At 37.6% G+C, this 18,746-nt stretch overlaps 1 protein-coding gene across 2 annotated transcripts in view; it reads right to left on the reverse strand.

Moving 5' to 3' along the window:
- Window positions 1-18,746, reverse strand: part of CDK14 (cyclin dependent kinase 14) — a 614,674-nt gene that overhangs the window by 431,421 nt on the left and 164,507 nt on the right. For both annotated transcript variants that reach the window (XM_062178077.1, XM_062178078.1), the window contains exon 4: window positions 2,960-3,054. In XM_062178077.1, the coding sequence (XP_062034061.1) occupies window positions 2,960-3,054 (95 nt within the window). The remainder of the gene's footprint in view (window positions 1-2,959; window positions 3,055-18,746) is intronic.

The following is an 18,746-nucleotide window of genomic DNA, read 5'->3' on the forward strand; positions in this document are numbered from 1 at the left end:
GGCTTCACCGCTGAATTCTACCAGACATTTGAGAAAGAACTAACTCCACTTCTTCTCAAATTGTTCAAAACAATTCAAAGGGGGAGAATACTCCCACATTTTTTCTACAAAGCCAGCATCACCTTAATTCCTAAACCTCAAAAAGATACAACAGAGAAAAGAGAACTACAGACCGATTTCCCTGATGAACATAGACACACAAATCCTTAAAAAAAATTCTGGCCAATCAAACTCAACAACACATCAGAAAGATCATTCCCACAGACCAAGTGGTATTTATCCTTGGTATGCAAGGATGGTTCAACATTCACAAATCAATCGAGGTGATTTATCACATTAACAAACTAAAGAACAAGAATAATAATGATCATCTCCATAGATGCAGAGAAAGCATCTGATAAAATACAACACCCTTTCATGAGGAAAACTCTAGCAAATTGGGTATAGAAGGAACATTCCTCAACACAATCAAGGCAATTTATGACAAACCTACCACCAGTGTCCTATTGAATGGGGAAAAGTTGGAAGGATTCTCACTGAGATCTAGAACCAGACAAGGATGTCCACTCTCATCACTGCTATTGAATGCCATTAGACAAGAAAAAGAGTCAAATGAATTCAAATTGGGAATGAGAAAGTCAAACTATCCCTATTTGCAGATGACATGATACTATATATAGAGAATCCAAAAGACTCCATCAGAAGATTATTGGAACTCATAGAAGAGTTTGGTAAACTAGCAAGATATAAAATCAATACACAAAAATCAACAGTGTTTGTATACACAGACAATGCCACGGCTAAAAAAGAACTTCTAAGATTGATCCCATTCACGGTAGCTACAATAAAAATCAAGTATCTTGGAATAAATTTAACCAAGGATGTCAAAGATCTCTATTATGAGAATTACAAAACATTAAAGAAAGAAATAGAAGATATAAAAAAAAGAAGGAAAAATCTCCCATGTTGATGGATTGGAAGAATCAATATTATCAAAATGTCCTTTCTTCTGAAAGCAATCTACAGATTCAATGTGATACCAATCAAAATCCAAAGGCATTTTTCTCAGATCTAGAAAAAATGATGCTGAAATTCATATAGAGGCACAGAAGCCCTCGAATAGCTAAAGCAATCTTATACAAGTAAAACAAAGCTTAAGGCATCATAATACCAGATATCAAGACATACAACAATGAAGTTATAATCAAAACAGCCTGGTACTGTACAAAAACAGATAGAAAGACCAATGAAACAGAATATAAATGCCAGAAATCAATCCAAGCATCTAAAATCAATTTATATTTGACAAAGGAGCAATCCCTAGAGCAAGGACAGTCTCCTCAACAAACAGTGCTGGGAAAACTGGATTTCTTCATGCAGGAGTAAGAAGCTGGACCCTTACCTTACAAAAAAATCCATTCAAAATGGATTAAAGACCTGATGCCATCAAATTATTAGAAATACATTGGGGAAACCCTGCAAACATTGGCACAGAAAAAGAGTTTTTGGAAAAGACCCCAGAGGCATAGGCAATCAAAGCCAAAATGAACAAATGCAATTATATCAAATTGAGAAGCTTCTATACTGCAAAAGAAACACTTAGAAAGTAAAGAGGCAACTGACAGAATGGGAGAAATTATTTGCAAACAATGCAACAGATAAAGGATTAATAACCTTTAAAGAGATCAAGAAATTCCACAACAACAAAACAAACAACCCAGTTAAGAAATGGACAAATACTTAAATAGACATTTTTCAAAAGAGGAAATCCAAATGGCCAACAGACACATGAAAAAATGTTCAGGATCACTAGCCATCAGGAATATGCAAATCAAAACCACAATGAGGTTCTACTTTACCCCAGTTAAAATGGTTTTCATACAGAAATCAAAAAATAAAAAATGCTGGCAGGATGTGGGGAAAAAGGTACCCTAATCCACTGTTGGTGGGACTATAAACTGGTATAACCATTATGGAAATCAGTATGGAGATATTTCAGAAATCTGAATATAGACCTACCATATGCCCCAGCCATCTCACTACTGGGAATTTAACCAAGGGAAATGAAATCAGTATACAAGAGTTATCTGCTCCCCCATATTTATTACAGCTCAATTCACAATAGCTAAGACATGGAATAAACTAAAAACGCCCATCAACTGAAGACTGGATAAAGAAATTCTGGTATATGTACTCTATGGAATACTACACATAGCGGTAAAAAAAAAAAAAAAAAATGAAATGGAAGAATCTGGAAAACATACTTAGTGAAATAAGCTAGTCCCAAAGAGACCAATCCATATGTTCTCCCTGATATGTGATAACTAATAAAGCACCTAAAAGGCAGTCTGTAGAAGTGAAATTGACACTTTGATAAGAAATGACTTGAACAGTCCTTGTCTTGATTGTCGAGGAAGTTTTGTTTTGTTTTTTACTTTCTTAATGGAGAATGGGACTGGGAATGGGAAAGGGAGGAGGTGGTGGGTGAGAGTGGGGGTTGGAGGGTGGGTATAATGGGAAGAATCGCTATATTCCTAAAGTTGTACTTATGAAATTTGTGCTTATTAAATAAAGAGTTTCTTTAGGGCAAAAAAAAGACATCAAGAATGACCATTGCATCTGCCTTTGTCAAATCAATACTCTTATTCTTAAGTTAATGCTAAACTTCCTTGAGAACTTCATCACATCATTCACTGGGAAATTAATTCTCTTTAGAAAGTTCCAACTCCACTGAGAAAAACAGAAAACAAAGTCCAAGGAGGAGTTTAACAGAAAAGATAAACTGGACAAGCCCAAATATGTCTGCTAGCAGGGATATCCAAATCCACCAACATTAACACTTTAATAAAAGAATAAAATCTATGTATACTAAGTGAAAATGACCTGAACATACTGCTACTTGGGGTTAACAAAGCAGATACAGCTCACACATAAAAGGTGCAAAAATGAATGGACTTACTTGCTTTTCCCTTTGTACACTGTAGCATAGGATCCCTCCCCTAGCTTTTCCAGTTTTTCATATGAGTCAGCTTTTCCAAATTTGGGGCTTGTCGGCTAAAAATGAAGCAGAGGGTAAACAAAACAGATTATATCAGATCATTAATAAGAAACAGCCTGATTTTGCTGAGAATGCAGATTTTCACTTTTTAAATAACTTTTTTCTGATGTAACATTTAAAAACAAAATAATAATATGAGTATAAAACTCAAAAATGCAAATGAACACAATGTAGAATTATATTTACCCACAATGTACTCAGGGAAACCACCATTAATATTCTGATCTCTTCTTTCAGTGTTATCTCTATGCTGTTACTTGCTTTTGTACATATGCTCTTTTATAACCTGTTGGGTTTTTTATTAGCTCAACAGATTATAAATATTTTTTATATTATTATATAATCTTCTAAATTAGGCACTAGCAAAGAATGGCCCATGGGTCAAACCCAGACAGCTACCTTTTTTTGGTGTAACCTATGAACTCAGAATGGTTTTCACTTTTATTAATTGTGAGAAGGGGGAGGGGAGAATCAAATGAAAAATAAACTTTCAGAATATGTGAAAATTACATGGAAGTCAAATTTTAGAATCCATAGAGTTTTATCAAAATGCAGTCATGCTCATTTATTTACATACTATATTATGGCTTTTGATCTATAACAGAATTGCAGTTGCTAAACAGATCATGTCAGAGATGAAAATATCAACCATCTAACTCCTGTTGAAAATCATGAATGTGTAATGGTCAGTCAAATAAAGGTACTCCTGTAATATCTTTTTGTAATAATGCAAACAGATGATGAGATATCATTTGGATATCACTAATTAATACATACCCATATTAATTATACATAAACCCACCTTTGAGGTTGAGCTGCAAAAATATAACTCTTCTTTGACAAAGATTACATCTAATCCTGACCAAAAATGCACTGAGAGATCTCATATCTCTTTTTACTGCCAACTCCCATACAAATTTCAACAATGGAGTAAAAAAAAAGGAACTTCTGGCTTCCACAGGGAAAAAACATTCACTTTTCACTTCAATAGGAAATTATATATTTTGTTATTAATACTATAAAAGGGTAATATCAAAACATCTTAGAATATGATAAATAAGAAACTAAAAGGGGCCGGCACCGTGGCTCACTTGGTTAATCCTCCACCTGCGATGCCAGCATCCCATATGGGCGCCGGTTCTAGTCCCCGGTTGCTCCTCTTCCAGTCCAGCTCTCTGCTGTGGCCCAGGAGGGCAGTGGAGGATGGCCCAAGTGCTTGGGCCCCTGCACCCGCATGGGAGACCAGGAGAAGCACCTGGCTCCTGGCTTCAGATCGGCACTGCAGCCATTTGGGGGGTGACCCAACGGAAGGAAGACCTTTCTCTCTGTCTGTCTCTGTGTTTCTATAACTCTACCTTTCAAATAAATTTTAAAAAAAAGAAAAGAAAAGAAACTAAAAGCATTTAGGAGATCAGAGTTATATATACATACATAATTCATTCCAAGTTGTTAATGACTGTGGCATTTTATAAATAAGCAATTTTTAAAGTTTACAAAAGAATTTCCTACAGAAAGAAAATACATCACTATTTTTTTTTTAATTTATTTAGTTGAAAGGCAGAGTTATAGAGAGGCTGAGGCAGAGAGAGTGAGAGAGAGAGAGAGAGAGGTGTCTTCCATCCACTGGTTTACTCCCCAGATGGCCACAATGGCTGGAGCTGTGCTGCTCTGAAGCCAGGAGCCAGGAGCTTCTTCTGGGTCTCCCACGCGGGTGCAAAGGCCTAAGGACTTGAGCCATCTTCTACTGCTTTCTCAGGCCATTAGCAGAGACCTGGATTGGAAGTGGAGCAGCTGGGACTCAAACCGGCACCCATCGTGATCCTGACTCATAGTTGATAAGGAGTCTGTGTGGCAAGTTGAACACATGCTTCTTACCTCCCTCCAAGCCCAAATACCACATAGTGACTGAAAAGAGCTATCTTTCAAACACAGTAAGACAGAATCAGGAATAGAAAACAAAAAAGATTACTACCATCTAATTGGAAATTCTGAGGAATCAGGAAGACAAGCAAGTAAGTAAATCAAAACCTCAGAGAAAAGCCCCAACATTTAAAACAGGCTATCAGATAAAAGAAGCAGGAAGCTCCAGGTAAAGATGAGACTGATCAACACAGGTGGGAACACGGTAGCCTCCCAAGCAAGCTGCAAGGACAGGTGCACAGAAGACAGCTGAGAACTATCTGGGACAGAAGGGTGGAACAGAAAGGGGAAATGTTTCCCACGCGCTGTGACCCAATCTCCACCTCTTTCACTCCATCACTAAAGATGACTTCCAGAAAACAGAATAAGCTAAAAGTGAATTCTCAAATACAAAAATGTGTATACCACCGAAAGTCACAAATCATTTCAGGAAAATCACTACCATGAAATATAATCGTAACGTTCGATGAGCAGAAAAACTAAAACCCTGGAAGAGAATTGACAGTGCAAATCTAACAAAAGTTGGAATATCAGTAACCCACATCTTCAATGAGTTTGAGAAGATACACTCTTTAAAAAAAATAGTTTGAGATTAAGTATCTAATCTGTAAAATAAAACACATAATGGGCAGTGAATAGAAGAATGGCCACAGCTCCAACAGTAGTAAGCTCAATGTTTGAATGGAATTCTCCCAGAAAAAAAGGGAGAGGTTGCATTTAAGTGTAAAATTATTCAAGAAGCACAATATTGTCACAGACAACAATGGCTGCAAAAAGAAAAGTGGTATTTTCAAAATTAAAAGGAACATGATTTTGCAACATGAATACTAAAAACAGTCCCTCAATGAGATATGAAAACAATTTTATCATGCATAGGAAAAAAGCAGACATAAAATTCATATTATCTCAACATAAAATAGAATAATGGGGAAGTATAGGAAGGCACAGAATCATAAGAAAGGAAAACTAAACCATGCTGTAGTTTTTAAATTAATCAATACTGAACTCAGATACCGGTTATGTTCAAACTGTGTTAGCTTTATTGTGTTTCTTACCTCTTAAAAGGCAATCACTAGATTAACACAAATAAGGTACATAAATCTCGAACAAATTGAGGGAAGGAGATTGGAAGATTTGCAATGAAGAGGGGAAAACAGGGTGAGGAGTAGGAAGTCAGAAGTGAGATACTCAGTAAGACAGCATGATTAGTAAAATACAATAAAATAAGAAGAAAGTTAAGTCTAAACATCAATGATTACAATAAACCTAAGTGAATCAACATCCCCAATTAATAGAAAAACTCTGGAGGCTGGAGTTGCGGCATAGTGGCTAAAGACAACAACATCCCATATGGGGGTCATTTGGTAGCATCCCATACGGATACCAGTAATACCCTGCCTACTTCATTTCCAATCCAATGGCCTGAGAAAAGAAAGCAGCAGAAGATGGCCCAAAATACTTGGGCCCCTGCCACCCATGTGAGCGACTCAGATGAAACTCCTGGCTCCTGGCTTTAGCCTGGCCCAGTGTTGGATGTTGTGGCCATCTGGGGAGTGAATCAGCAGATGGAAGATTCTCTGTCGCTCCCTCTCTCTGTAAATCTGACTTTCAAATAAATAAATAAATCTTTTTGAAAAATAAAATTTAGCAATAAGTTATTAAGAAGAGAAAAATTGAAGAGGTTCAATTTGAAAATGAGGGAGAAAATACAGAGTAATTTTGATGACAGACAAGAAAGAACTCACAAAACCATAAGTAGATTAAGTTAGTATAGCCTTAAAAACCAGTGCCAAAATACATCAAGAAGTCCAATAATCATAGACTAGTAAAGGTAAAACAACATAGGATAATATCCATGAAAAAACTCTAGCAAAAAAAGAAAAACTGCCAAGTCTGGTGATTAGGGAAGACAAAAATACATCACTCACATATCAAGAGAATAAACTGATAACTCATAAGCAAGAGATATATGGGCTTCAATATCAGAATTAATATCTTAATCTAGTACACATATTTATATATGCTTATATTCTTTCTAAGTGAACACTTAACATTCAGAAAAAAATGAATGTTAGATTTAGCCACAAAGAACATATCAGTATCAGAAACTAGAGAAACATTCCATGATATTATAAAATTAAAATTTAATGATATATAAAATTAAAGACTACAGTTTAAAAAATTCGACTGCAATTTAAATTCCTGCTAAATGAGTAGATTTCAGCTGTTACTGCCAAAACAACAAAAAACAAGTAACTATGTGAGATGACAACAGATATGTTAATCTGTCACACCACCATTTTTCTATATATTCTATAGCTAAAATTTCATAAATAAATATGTGGGAATGGAAACATGAAACTATAAAACCTGTGGGATTCAACCAAATCAATACATCAAAGAAATTTTAAATATATACTTATACAAAAAAAAACTGAAAGTAAATAAAATTAAAGCTTTTAACTACAGCTAGAAAATAAGCAACAATGGACACAATAGGATGGGAATAACAAAGCAACATAACTCAACATAATCATGGCCATACACAATAAGCCAACAGTCAGCATCATACTGAAAGGGGAAAAATTGAAGGCTTTTTCTCTAAGATCTAAAAGCAGACAAAGATGTGCATTTTCCCTCCTTTTATTCAACACAGTACTGGAAATCTCAGCCTGAAAAATCAGGCAAGAGAAAGAAATTAAAAACATCCAAATCAGAAAGGAAGTCAAACTGTCACCATTTGCAGATGGCAAGACCCAATATATTGAAAACCACAAAGATGCCACCAAAAAGCTGTTAAAGGGGCACAGCTGGTTAAGATCCTGAGCCATGGTTTGAGTTCTGGCTGCTCTGCTTCCAACTTGCTCCCTGCTGATGCACCTGGGAAAGCAGCAGAAAGCCAGATACTAGAGATTCTGCCACCATTGTGGGACACCTAAATGAATTTCCCACCTCCTGGCTTCAACCAGGACCGTTCCCAACTGCCGTTCCCATTTGGGGAGTGAACCAGCCGACAGAAGATCAATGGATCCACCTCACCCCCTCCTTCCCTCTTTGACACTCTGCCTTTCAAATAAATAAATAAGTAAATCTTTTTTAAAAAGAAACTGTTAGAACAAATTCAAGCAAAGTTTCAGGATGCAAAGTCAATATACAGAAATCAGTACTGTTGTTATATATCAACAGTGAACCATCTGAAAAAGAAATCAATAAAACAATCAAATTTCTAATAGCTACTAAAGAAAATACCAAAATAATTTAACCAAAGAAATGAAAGATCTGCACAATAAAAACTTGAGATAACTGTTGAACGAAATTGAAGAAATGAAAAGAGAGCCCATGTTCATGGGTTGGAAGAATCAATATCATTAAACTGTGCGTAATACCCAAAGTGATTTACAGAATCAATGGAATCCCAATAAAAATCCCAATGACATTTTCCACGAAACTACAAAAAAACACTACTAAAATTTGTATGGAGGCCGGCGCTGTGGCTCAACAGGCTAATCCTCCGCCTTGCGGCACCAGCACACCGGGTTCTAGTCCCGGTCGGGGCACCGATCCTGTCCCGGTTGCCCCTCTTCCAGGCCAGCTCTCTGCTGTGGCCAGGGAGTGCAGTGGAGGATGGCCCAAGTCCTTGGGCTCTGCACCCCATGGGAGACCAGGAGAAGCACCTGGCTCCTGCCATCGGATCAGCGCGGTGTGCTGGCCGCGGCGCGCTGGCCGCGGCGGCCATTGGAGGGTGAACCAATGGCAAAGGAAGACCTTTCTCTCTGTCTCTGTCTCTCTTTCCACTCTGCCTGTCAAAAAAAATAAATAAATAAAAATAAAAATAAAAAAATTTGTATGGAAACACAAGAGACTCCCAATAGACAAAGTAATCTTGAGAGTTAAAAGAATAAAGCAGGAGCATTACTCAATTTTAAAATATATTACCAATTTACAGTAATTAAAACAGCATAGTCTGAGCATAAAAACAGACACACAGACTAATGTAACAGAACAGCCAGCTGAGAAGTAAACTCATACTTCTATGGCCAAAGGAACTTTAACAAAGTTACTAAGAAAATTATTTTAATGGGGCCAGTGCTGTGATGTGGCTGCTTAAGCTGAGGCCTGTGGTACCAACATCCCATATGTTCGCTGGTTCGAGCCCTGGCTGCTCCACTTCCAATCCAGCTGCCTGCTTATGTGCCTAGGAAAGCAGTGGAAGATGGCCCAAGTCCCTGGGCCCCTGAACCAACATGGAAGACCCAGAAGAAGCTCCTGGCTCCTGGCTTTGGCCTGGCACATCCCTAGTTAGTCACTACAGCCATCTGGGGAGTGTACTAGCAGATGAAAGATCTCTCTCTCCATCTCTCGCTGTAACTCTACCTTTCAAATAAATAAACACATATTTTAAAAATGCATTTGACAAAGGATAATCTTTTCAAAATATAATCCTAGGAAATTTTCTTTTATAGATTTGTTTTATTTATTTGAAAGACAGAGTTACAGAGAAAGAGGGGTCTTCCATTCCGCTGGTTCACTCAGCAAATGATGGCAACAGCCAGAGCTGAGCTGATCCAAAGCCAGGAGCCGAGAGCTTCCTCCAGGTCTCCCACATGGGTGCAGGGCCCCAAGGCGTTGGGCCATCTTCAAGCTTTCCCAGGCCATAGCAAAAAGCTGGATTGGAAGAGGAGCAGCCAAGACTTGAACCGGCGTCCATATGGTTGCAGGCTGGGGCTTTAATCCACTGTGCCACAGTACCAGCCCCTCTAGGAAAATTGAATATCCACATGCACAACAATGAAACTAGATCCCTATCTCTAATCATGTGCAAAAATCAACTCAAAATGGATCACAGATCTACTGATAAAGAAACTGGAAAAATAGGTGATGTAATACTACTCAGCCATAAAAAAGAATGAAATTTTGCCCTTTGCAACAAAATGAATGCAACTGGAGACCATTATGCTTAGCCAATCTTAAAAAGACAAAGATCATGTTTTTCCTGATTTGTGGTAACTAATATACAGAGTACACAGAAATATAGTGTATAGGAGTGAAAGTGACATTGTGAGATTGATTACTGTTTATAGTCCTTGTCTATATTCCTGAAGGACAGTGGTCTTCCTACTTACTACTTGTTATTTCTTTATTCAGTGGAGGGTTAAGCTAGTGATTGTAAGCAAATATAAAGTATATCATTGTAAAAATTAAAAGAAAAATAAGAAGGGAAGGGAATGTGAGGTTGGCAGCAAGGGAAGGAGGGTGGGTAGGGTGGGAAGTATCACTGTGTTCTAAAACTGTATGCATGACATACATGAAATTTGTTTCTGCTAGAGAATTAGAGAAATTTTTCAAAACATTTAATGGATTACAGTTCTAAATGTTAAGACCTGAAATTCTGAAATGACTGGAAGGAAATGTAGAGGAAACACCCCAGGACATCGGAATGGGTATGGTATTTTGAACCATACAAAGCACAAGAAACAAAAGCAAAAATATAAATTGTCTCAGCAAACCAAAGATTTTTGGTGCAGCAAAGGAAATCATCAATAGAATGAAGAGAGAACCTATACAATGGGAGAAAATATTTACAAACTACATATTTGACAAAAGGTTAATATCTAGGACACATAAGGAAACCAATAGCAATAAAAATAATCCAATTTTAAAGTAAGCAGTTTTCAAAGGAAGACGTGCAAATGAACAGCAGGTACATTAAAATACTCAATAACAGTAATCATTAGGGAAATGCAAAGCAAAACCACAATGAGATATCACCTCATTCCTGTGAGATTGGCTATTATCAAGAAGACAAATGATAGTGTTGATGAGGATGTAAAGGAAAGCAAAAACTTCCTCACTGTTGGTGGAAATATAAAAGAAGACAACTATTGTGGAAAGCAATAGGGAATTTCTCCAAAAAACAAAAAACTGTACTTCATATGACCCAGCTATCCTACTCCAGAGTTTACATGCAAAGGAAATGAAATCCATCTGGAGTAACCCGCACCCCCATATTTACTGTAGCGCTATTCACAACAGCCAAGAAATGGAAACAACCTCAGTGTCAATCCGCTGATGAATGGCTAAAGAAAATGCGGTACATATACACAAGGGAATCTTATTCAGCCACAATAAGAATGAAACCTTACCATTTGGAACACAGCATGGAGGGAGGTGCAGGTCACTATTTTGAGTAAAATAAGCCAACTACAGAAAGACAAGCAACACATGATCTCACTCACATTTGGAGTCTTACACAAAAGATGATCACACAGAAATTAAAAGCTGTTGTCAGAGGCTGGGTAGGGAAGAGGAGAGGAAGGCATGGGGCAAGGCTGATTAACAGGTGCTAGGTTATAGCTACACAAGAATAAGTAGATCTGGGTTCTATGGCACAGCAGGGTGACTATGGATAATGTATATTTCTCTATTTAAAAAAATAGACAAACAAGATGGGATAGTTGATGTTTTCACCAAAAAAAGTGTTAAATGTTTAAGGAGACATATATATATTTACCCTAATTAGACATTACACAGTTTCTACATATATCAAAACATTGCATATTATGCCATAAATATGTACAGTTTTATGCCTTTTAGTCTTTTTAAATAAAGAAATAAAAGTAAAATAAAGGCAATGGAATATACTTATGAAATATAAAGCAAACATAATATAAATATGATCAATAAAGCCAAACGCTATATGTAAAAGTATTGAAACCGACGATTGTCCAGAAAGTCTCACTAAAAAAAGAGAGAACCAAATGAATCTCAAAAGCACAAAAGGAAATATGAATATAAAAACAGATCTGTTTTTTTTTTTTCGTTAAATAACCTAGAGTACCATGGACAGCTTTATAGAAATTTGAAAATTTAGAAGAAACTTATTATTTTCTAGAAAAATATTAATAATTCAAATTGATCTAAGGAAAAAAAGGGTGCCACAGCAAACAGAATAAATTCAGTCATTCTAAACCTAAATATACAAATGGCTACTATGAACAACTTTTAATAAAATTTAAGAAAAAGATAACTACTTAGCTGTTTGAAACATATCAACAACAACAAAAAAGGCTTCCAAATTTATTTTCTAAGACTAGGAAAATTTCACTAATAAACTAATTAATAAAACAAACGTGTATCACTTACAAACACAAAAGCAAAATGCCAAAGAAATTGAAAATTAGTTTCTGAAAATATGCTCAAAGTGTCATATTGCTACAAGGACACCGTGGTCAGATTTGATTAGAGCCGTCCCTGACCTCTGACTTTACTTTCACTACCTCCTTAAGGACATTATCTCCAGATAATGAGATGATGAGGGCTAGGACTTCAACACAGCAACCTTGGAGGGCACAATTCAGGTGATAGATAGATAGAAAACAAATATATTTCAAAAATTAATACAGGAAGGAAGGAAGGAGAAAAAGATGAGACACAAAGTTATAAGCTGCTTTTCTAGTTTAGCTTGCATAGGAGTTAAAACATAGATTGTAATGCTGTGTTCTTCCTGTGTTCAAGCATCACATTCATTTAGGACCACCTATTTTCTCCCCTTGAGACACACGTTAGGTATAGACCATGTGCTGAGTTGAATCAAGTGAACTGTAATGGAAAGTTACATTCAAAGTCACCTGACTAGTCCTGTGTGGGTTATGTTCTCATACATTTTTCATCACCAGGAAACAGCTTGCGAATGTCACACTCTACCATCACCCTCCTGAGCCCATGTTTTAAATAGAAATTTAGAAATCTACATTAAACTTCAGTATAAAATGATCTTCAATGGGGAAAATATTGTGTTCACAGTTCCACTCTAAATTATTTAAAGTCAGAATGAGAGATCTATGTGTCTGCTTTTTGTGCTCCTGTAAGAATGAGTCCAATCTAAGTTAAAGGAAAAAAGTAACAGCAGAAAATTACTTCTGTATTCTTATTAGGAGATAACTTGGTAATGCATGTTTAGGGCAGGCACAAGACAGAGTCTTTACAAAATCAGCAAGAGAATAAGAAGTCGATGTTTTTGCTTCCTGGAAAAGCACAAATAATTTTCTAAAATTGATATACTTAACTCATCATAAACTGCCTTGTATCAAAGAGGGTCTTTAATTGTTTTAAGATACAGACCATACTAAACTCTCTACCTGACAAGAGTTAATTGAGGAACTTTTAAAAACAAGAATATTCTGTATATAAAAACAATCGTCATTTATTTTTTAAATAAATCAACTAAGAAAAGGTAATAATGGTAAATAGCGGTCTATTTATCTAGTTAAATGGATTAAAATGCATGAACTTTTGTGTTTAAAGTATATTCTATTAACACTGCAATGGCAGAAAAATAACATTTTGCCACATTTGGTAGTAAAACAATGTTACATGCCCTGTGAAAACAACGTGTAGACATTGTGAAAAAACAGTGTATTGTAAGGACCAATCATGCTGGCTTCATAATTATGAAGAATAAAAAACATGTAACTCTTCTATAAAAATTGTTCTACCTACAAAAGAATAGGCCTATGAAACAGATCATGTCTATGATAAAGTCAGAGCTGTGAGAGTTAGATTCCTATAAAACCAGGTTCCTATTTTAAGTATGCAGAAATAGTCTGCTCTGTAATTACTGTGCCTATAAATAAGGAATCCAAATGCCAAGCATTTAAAGAGGCCAGTGATAAAGTCCTTCTTATCAAATGAGCAAACTATAAATAATTTAGATAGAGAGGTCCTGTTTTGTTAAATAAAGCTCAGACCTTCTATTTGCCTTTTTTCTTGTAAATTTATTAAATCATCACATTTAAATAAATATGCCACATCAAACCAGTATGTGGTCAATTCTAAACATTATCCTTGGCTCTTTGATGTCAGGTGCATAGATAGATGAAAAACAGCTTGCAGGACAACTATTCTTGGCTTATCACTTCCCTGGTGAGAATACAGGAGTGAGATAACACTAGAGACTTGAAAATATAAGAGAGCTAACTAGTGACTGCTAAGACATTATAGAGATGTGGTATTTAATGAGATAACATTAATACATTTTTAAGAAAACAGAATAAAGGTAGAGAGAGAACCAGTGATTATCTAGACCAGTGGAGGGGAACATTGGCAATGAAAAAGAGCAGATGCTGCTCCAGCTGAAGTGTCTGCCACCCAGCCATGAAGAGGGCGTTCCTGATCCCTGCAAAGAAGGTGCTCCTGGCCCTTGACAGCAGTCATTCATTCTTGTGTATCAGGAACAACGACTAGCTAACTGAGTGTATACCGTGTACCAGGCTTTGAGCCCATCACTTTATATCCATTACCTAAACAGAATCTCTATAACACTACCCTAAAATTGATTCCATCCTCATTTGAACATGAATTTAAAGGTTCAGTCACTAGCAAAACTAGAATTCAAACCAAGCTGGCGAACTGAGAACCTATTTATTTACCACTACCATACATTGGTGGAATATTCCCATGGAGTCTTAACTCTCATCCTAATGGAAAATATATTAATTATTCTTAGGTCTGTCTCCTACAAAAACCCCATTCCTAGGAGCAGGGTTGGGTTTATGAACTGCATTTTTATAAACTGTGTGAGTATCCCTCAATATTCATTGTAGTGATACCAGGATACAGCTACAAGATTGTCCATAGTTTCATACTGACTATACTGAGAATTGATTTCAACTGTCACACATAGCAATCTTGCTTAATATTGTTGAAGATCCCTTGAACTGCAAGAAACCCACAAGTAAGAATCACTGTTCTACTATATTATACTATAACTGTACAAGTGGGTGTGAGGATGAAAGAGGAAGGCTTCAAGCAGAACTATATGACCCTATTGACAAGGATTTAAAGTCAAAATATTATATTTATTTATATGTTTTATATATAGATATTTGGCTTCAATCTAAAAAAATCTCTATCACAGCCGGTACCGCGGCTCAATAGGCTAATCCTCCGCCTTGCGGCGCCGGCACACCGGGTTCTAGTCCTGGTCGGGGCACTGATTCTGTCCCGGTTGCCCCTCTTCCAGGCCAGCTCTCTGCTGTGGCCCGGGAGTGCAGTGGAGGATGGCCCAAGTGCTTGGGCCCTGCACCCCATGGGAGACCAGGATAAGCACCTGGCTCCTGCCATCAGATCAGTGCAGTGCGCCGGCCGCAGCGTGCCAGCCGTGGCGGCCACTGGAGGGTGAACCAACGGCAAAGGAAGACCTTTCTCTCTGTCTCTCTCATTGCCCACTCTGCCTGTCAAAAAAACAAAACAAAAAACAAACAAACAAAAAAAAAAACAACTCTATCACACATAGTTCATGCATAACATCAATTTTAAGAGAGCTGTAAGACAGGTGCTGGATGAAGAGATGGATCCAAACACCACACATGGTAACAACCTGACCAAGGGGGCTTAGTTCTATCTGGGAATTGTCCACTCCCACAACACAGATGTAATGCCAAGAGGAGACCCCACAGAATGAGAATCTGAGAACTGAAGTGGAACCCTCATCTGCATGTCTGTACCTTCTTCTCTCCAGATCTGTCTTATCAAGGGATATAGATTTCCATGGTGATAAAATGAGGTAAACTTGAAGCAATTTGGGGAATGCACAGAGGATCTTAACCTAAATACAAATTTCTGAAAATCTGTTCTTTTTAGGATCAGTTTATGACTGTACAACTCAATGAAATCCCTTCTCAACTGGACCAACAAGATAGGCAGCTTCCATAGTCCTCCCAAAAGTTGGAGGTATTGAAGAAAAGGCTGGGCTGGGGAAATGGTAAAAAAGGGGGAAAAAAGGTTTGTCACGGCAATAATGGCACTAAACACTGCCCAGGACTAGTCCTAGGAAAAGCAGGCCCTCACAAAAGTCTGAAATAAGCAAGAAAAATCCATCACACATCCCCCTGAAATATGCAAATCTAATAAAATCACATTCTTTACATTCTGCCTGAATTCTAAAGTGCACCTGGAAAATATTAGCAAGCATAGACTAGCATGGTGGCCCATGAAGTCAAGCTACTCTTGGTTCCTTGATTTCAACCACAGCTTCTAACACAAAAACGGCCAGAATGTGAACAGCATATAAACACAAACAACTATAGATTTGAGAAAATAAAGTATTTAAGTTTCAATCAGGTTATTTCCAAGATACAATTCTTTCCTCATTAAAATAGTCAATACAGTGACACTCTTGTATCCCCTTCCTTCTTCTTGGAACCCTTTCAAGGTAACTAATATTTGAAAAGAAGTGACAATAAAATAAATTTACAACATTAATCTTGAAACTCTTATGTGAAAGGACTCCTTTAATATTTATCAACTAGTGTTATAGCCTCAAAACACCTTATTAACAAATCCTAAGTGGAAAAAGCATTTACGCTTTCCCTTGAGAATATGACCAAACCCAGACACTGTGGCAGCAGATGTAAAATGATGTTACACAAGAAATGTTACTGCCCCCATTTTCTGCCCAATTGGAAACTCAATAGAATTACTCTTTCCACAAAAGAAGGATGTAATAAAATACCCCTTCCTAGCACAAATGGAGAGAGAAAAAAAGGGCAGCAGAGAAAAAAGGAATCACAAAAAATTATATTAAATACATATATATATGTAATATATATGTTATTCCTTTGAAGGAGAGAAGGAAACCATTTCAATTTGATAAGGAAAAAAACTATACTTTTTCAGAGCACAAAGAAAGTGAAAATTACTCAAAGTAGTGTAAGTGGCCCTGATAGTAACAAACACATCTCTGGTAGACCAGAAAATGTAAACCCAAGTACATCTCAGGAAAGAATATGTAAAGAAAGTTAACAAGGCAGGGGCCAGCGCCGCAGCGCAGTAGGTTAATCCTCCACCTGCAGTGCCGGCATCCCATGTGGGTGCTGGTTCTAGTCCCGGCTGCTCTTCTTCCAATCTAGCTCTCTGCTATGGCCTGGGAAAGCAGTGAAAGATGGCCCAAGTCCTTGGGCCCTTGCACCCACATGGGAGACCCGGAGGAAGCTCCTGGTTCCTGGCTTCGGATCAGCACGGCTCCAACCATTGCGGCCATTTGGGGGAGTGAAACAATGGAAAGAAGACCTTTTTCTGTTTCTCCTTCTCACTATCTGTAACTCTACCTCTCAAATAAATAAATACAATCTTAAAAAAAAAAAAAGTTAACTAGGCAGTAGGAGGGAAACAGAAGGAACTTTGCAGTCACACGTGATGGCTTGAACACAACTATTTCTCTCCTCCCCAGCAATCCATAGTAACATGATAGCAGTGAAAAAAGGAGACAAGTGGATGCAAAGTCCTGACTAGGACAAGCAGAGAAGGCTTGCTAAATATCCAGAGGTCTAAGCCAGTATAGATGAAGTTGATTCCTACTTCAGAATCCCAGAAACACTCAAGAATTAGAGGATGAAGTTCAAGGTGAGGCTAAAAATGAAATGTCTAGTTGGAGTGGTGTTAAGAAGGATGCTGTCGCTCCCAGAATCAGCCATCAGGGCATCTACCCTTCCCCTTTCCCAGCAGGGTTTATCCTCTGAAGAGGCTGGACTAGAGAGACTCAGAACAGGGATGCCAAGCGGTGCACAGATTAGGAAAAGAGCAATACTGATGAAAACAAAGCATAAGACAGAGCTGGGAAGGGCCCAGCCACTTCTTGATCATCTCACAAGAACACTGGCTAGATTTATATGCCCAAAAACTGCATATTGTTTTCTAAAAAGAAAGCTCTAGAAGAATGTTTTTACCATAAAGAAATGAGAAATGCCTAAGTAGTCAGGTATGTTCAAGCTGATTGGACTTAACACAATGCACACAGTTATTAAAATATCATATGCTACCCTATAAATGTATACAATTCTTATATGTCAATTAAAAGTTTTAAAATATTATCAAACAAAATAGATCAACAGATCTGCTTTGAAAGAATTATCTGATCAAGCAGGAAAACAAACAAAAAGAGATACTAGCTTTTGAGAATACTCCTATGAAATCACTAGGTTTTCATCAATATTCCCTATGCTAAACCACGCCCCCAGTTGACAAGGTACCCAGAGAGGTGCCAGTCAACTCCGTAGTATATTTCTCATAAATATAAATTGAGAGCCAACAGCTTTCACTGATAGGAATGACAAACACCCACCAACAATCGCACCAAGCAAGTCAAAAACAAAAGCAAAAAAACAGAAACAGGGAACTCAAAGGAAACAGAGACAACTGAGAGAGTGTATAAAAGAAAATAAAACTTCAAAATTTCCCCAAGCTACATACATTTAGTATTCTCAGAGACATATGAGATGATATATTCTTCATTGAAAAACAAAGTGATTTTTTTTCCAAAGGATATTCAGAAATAAGAGCGAGCTTGCGGAAATAAATGTCAGCATAACTAAAACTTCAACTGAAGGGATAGAAAAATGCACAAAAAAGATTTAATAAAGAAAAGGAAATCAGAATACCAATTCAAAAGTGCCATCTGATCTGACAGCCATCTAATAAAAATGTGTTAAAGAGTAAATGGGGAGGCCGGAGCCTCGGCTCAATAGGCTAATCCTCCGCCTTACGGCGCCAGCACACCGGGTTCTAGTCCCGGTTGGGGCGCCGGATTCTGTCCCGGTTGCCCCTCTTCCAGGCCAGCTCTCTGCTGTGGCCCGGGAAGGCAGTGGAGGATGGCCCAAGTGCTTGGGCCCTGCACCCCATGGGAGACCAGGAGAAGCACCTGGCTCCTGCCTTCGGATCAGCGCGGTGCGCCAGCCTCAGTGCGCTGGCCGCGGTGGCCATTGGAGGGTGA

Source organism: Lepus europaeus, chromosome 20 (genome assembly GCF_033115175.1).
Source record: "Lepus europaeus isolate LE1 chromosome 20, mLepTim1.pri, whole genome shotgun sequence".
Taxonomy (NCBI): domain Eukaryota; kingdom Metazoa; phylum Chordata; class Mammalia; order Lagomorpha; family Leporidae; genus Lepus; species Lepus europaeus.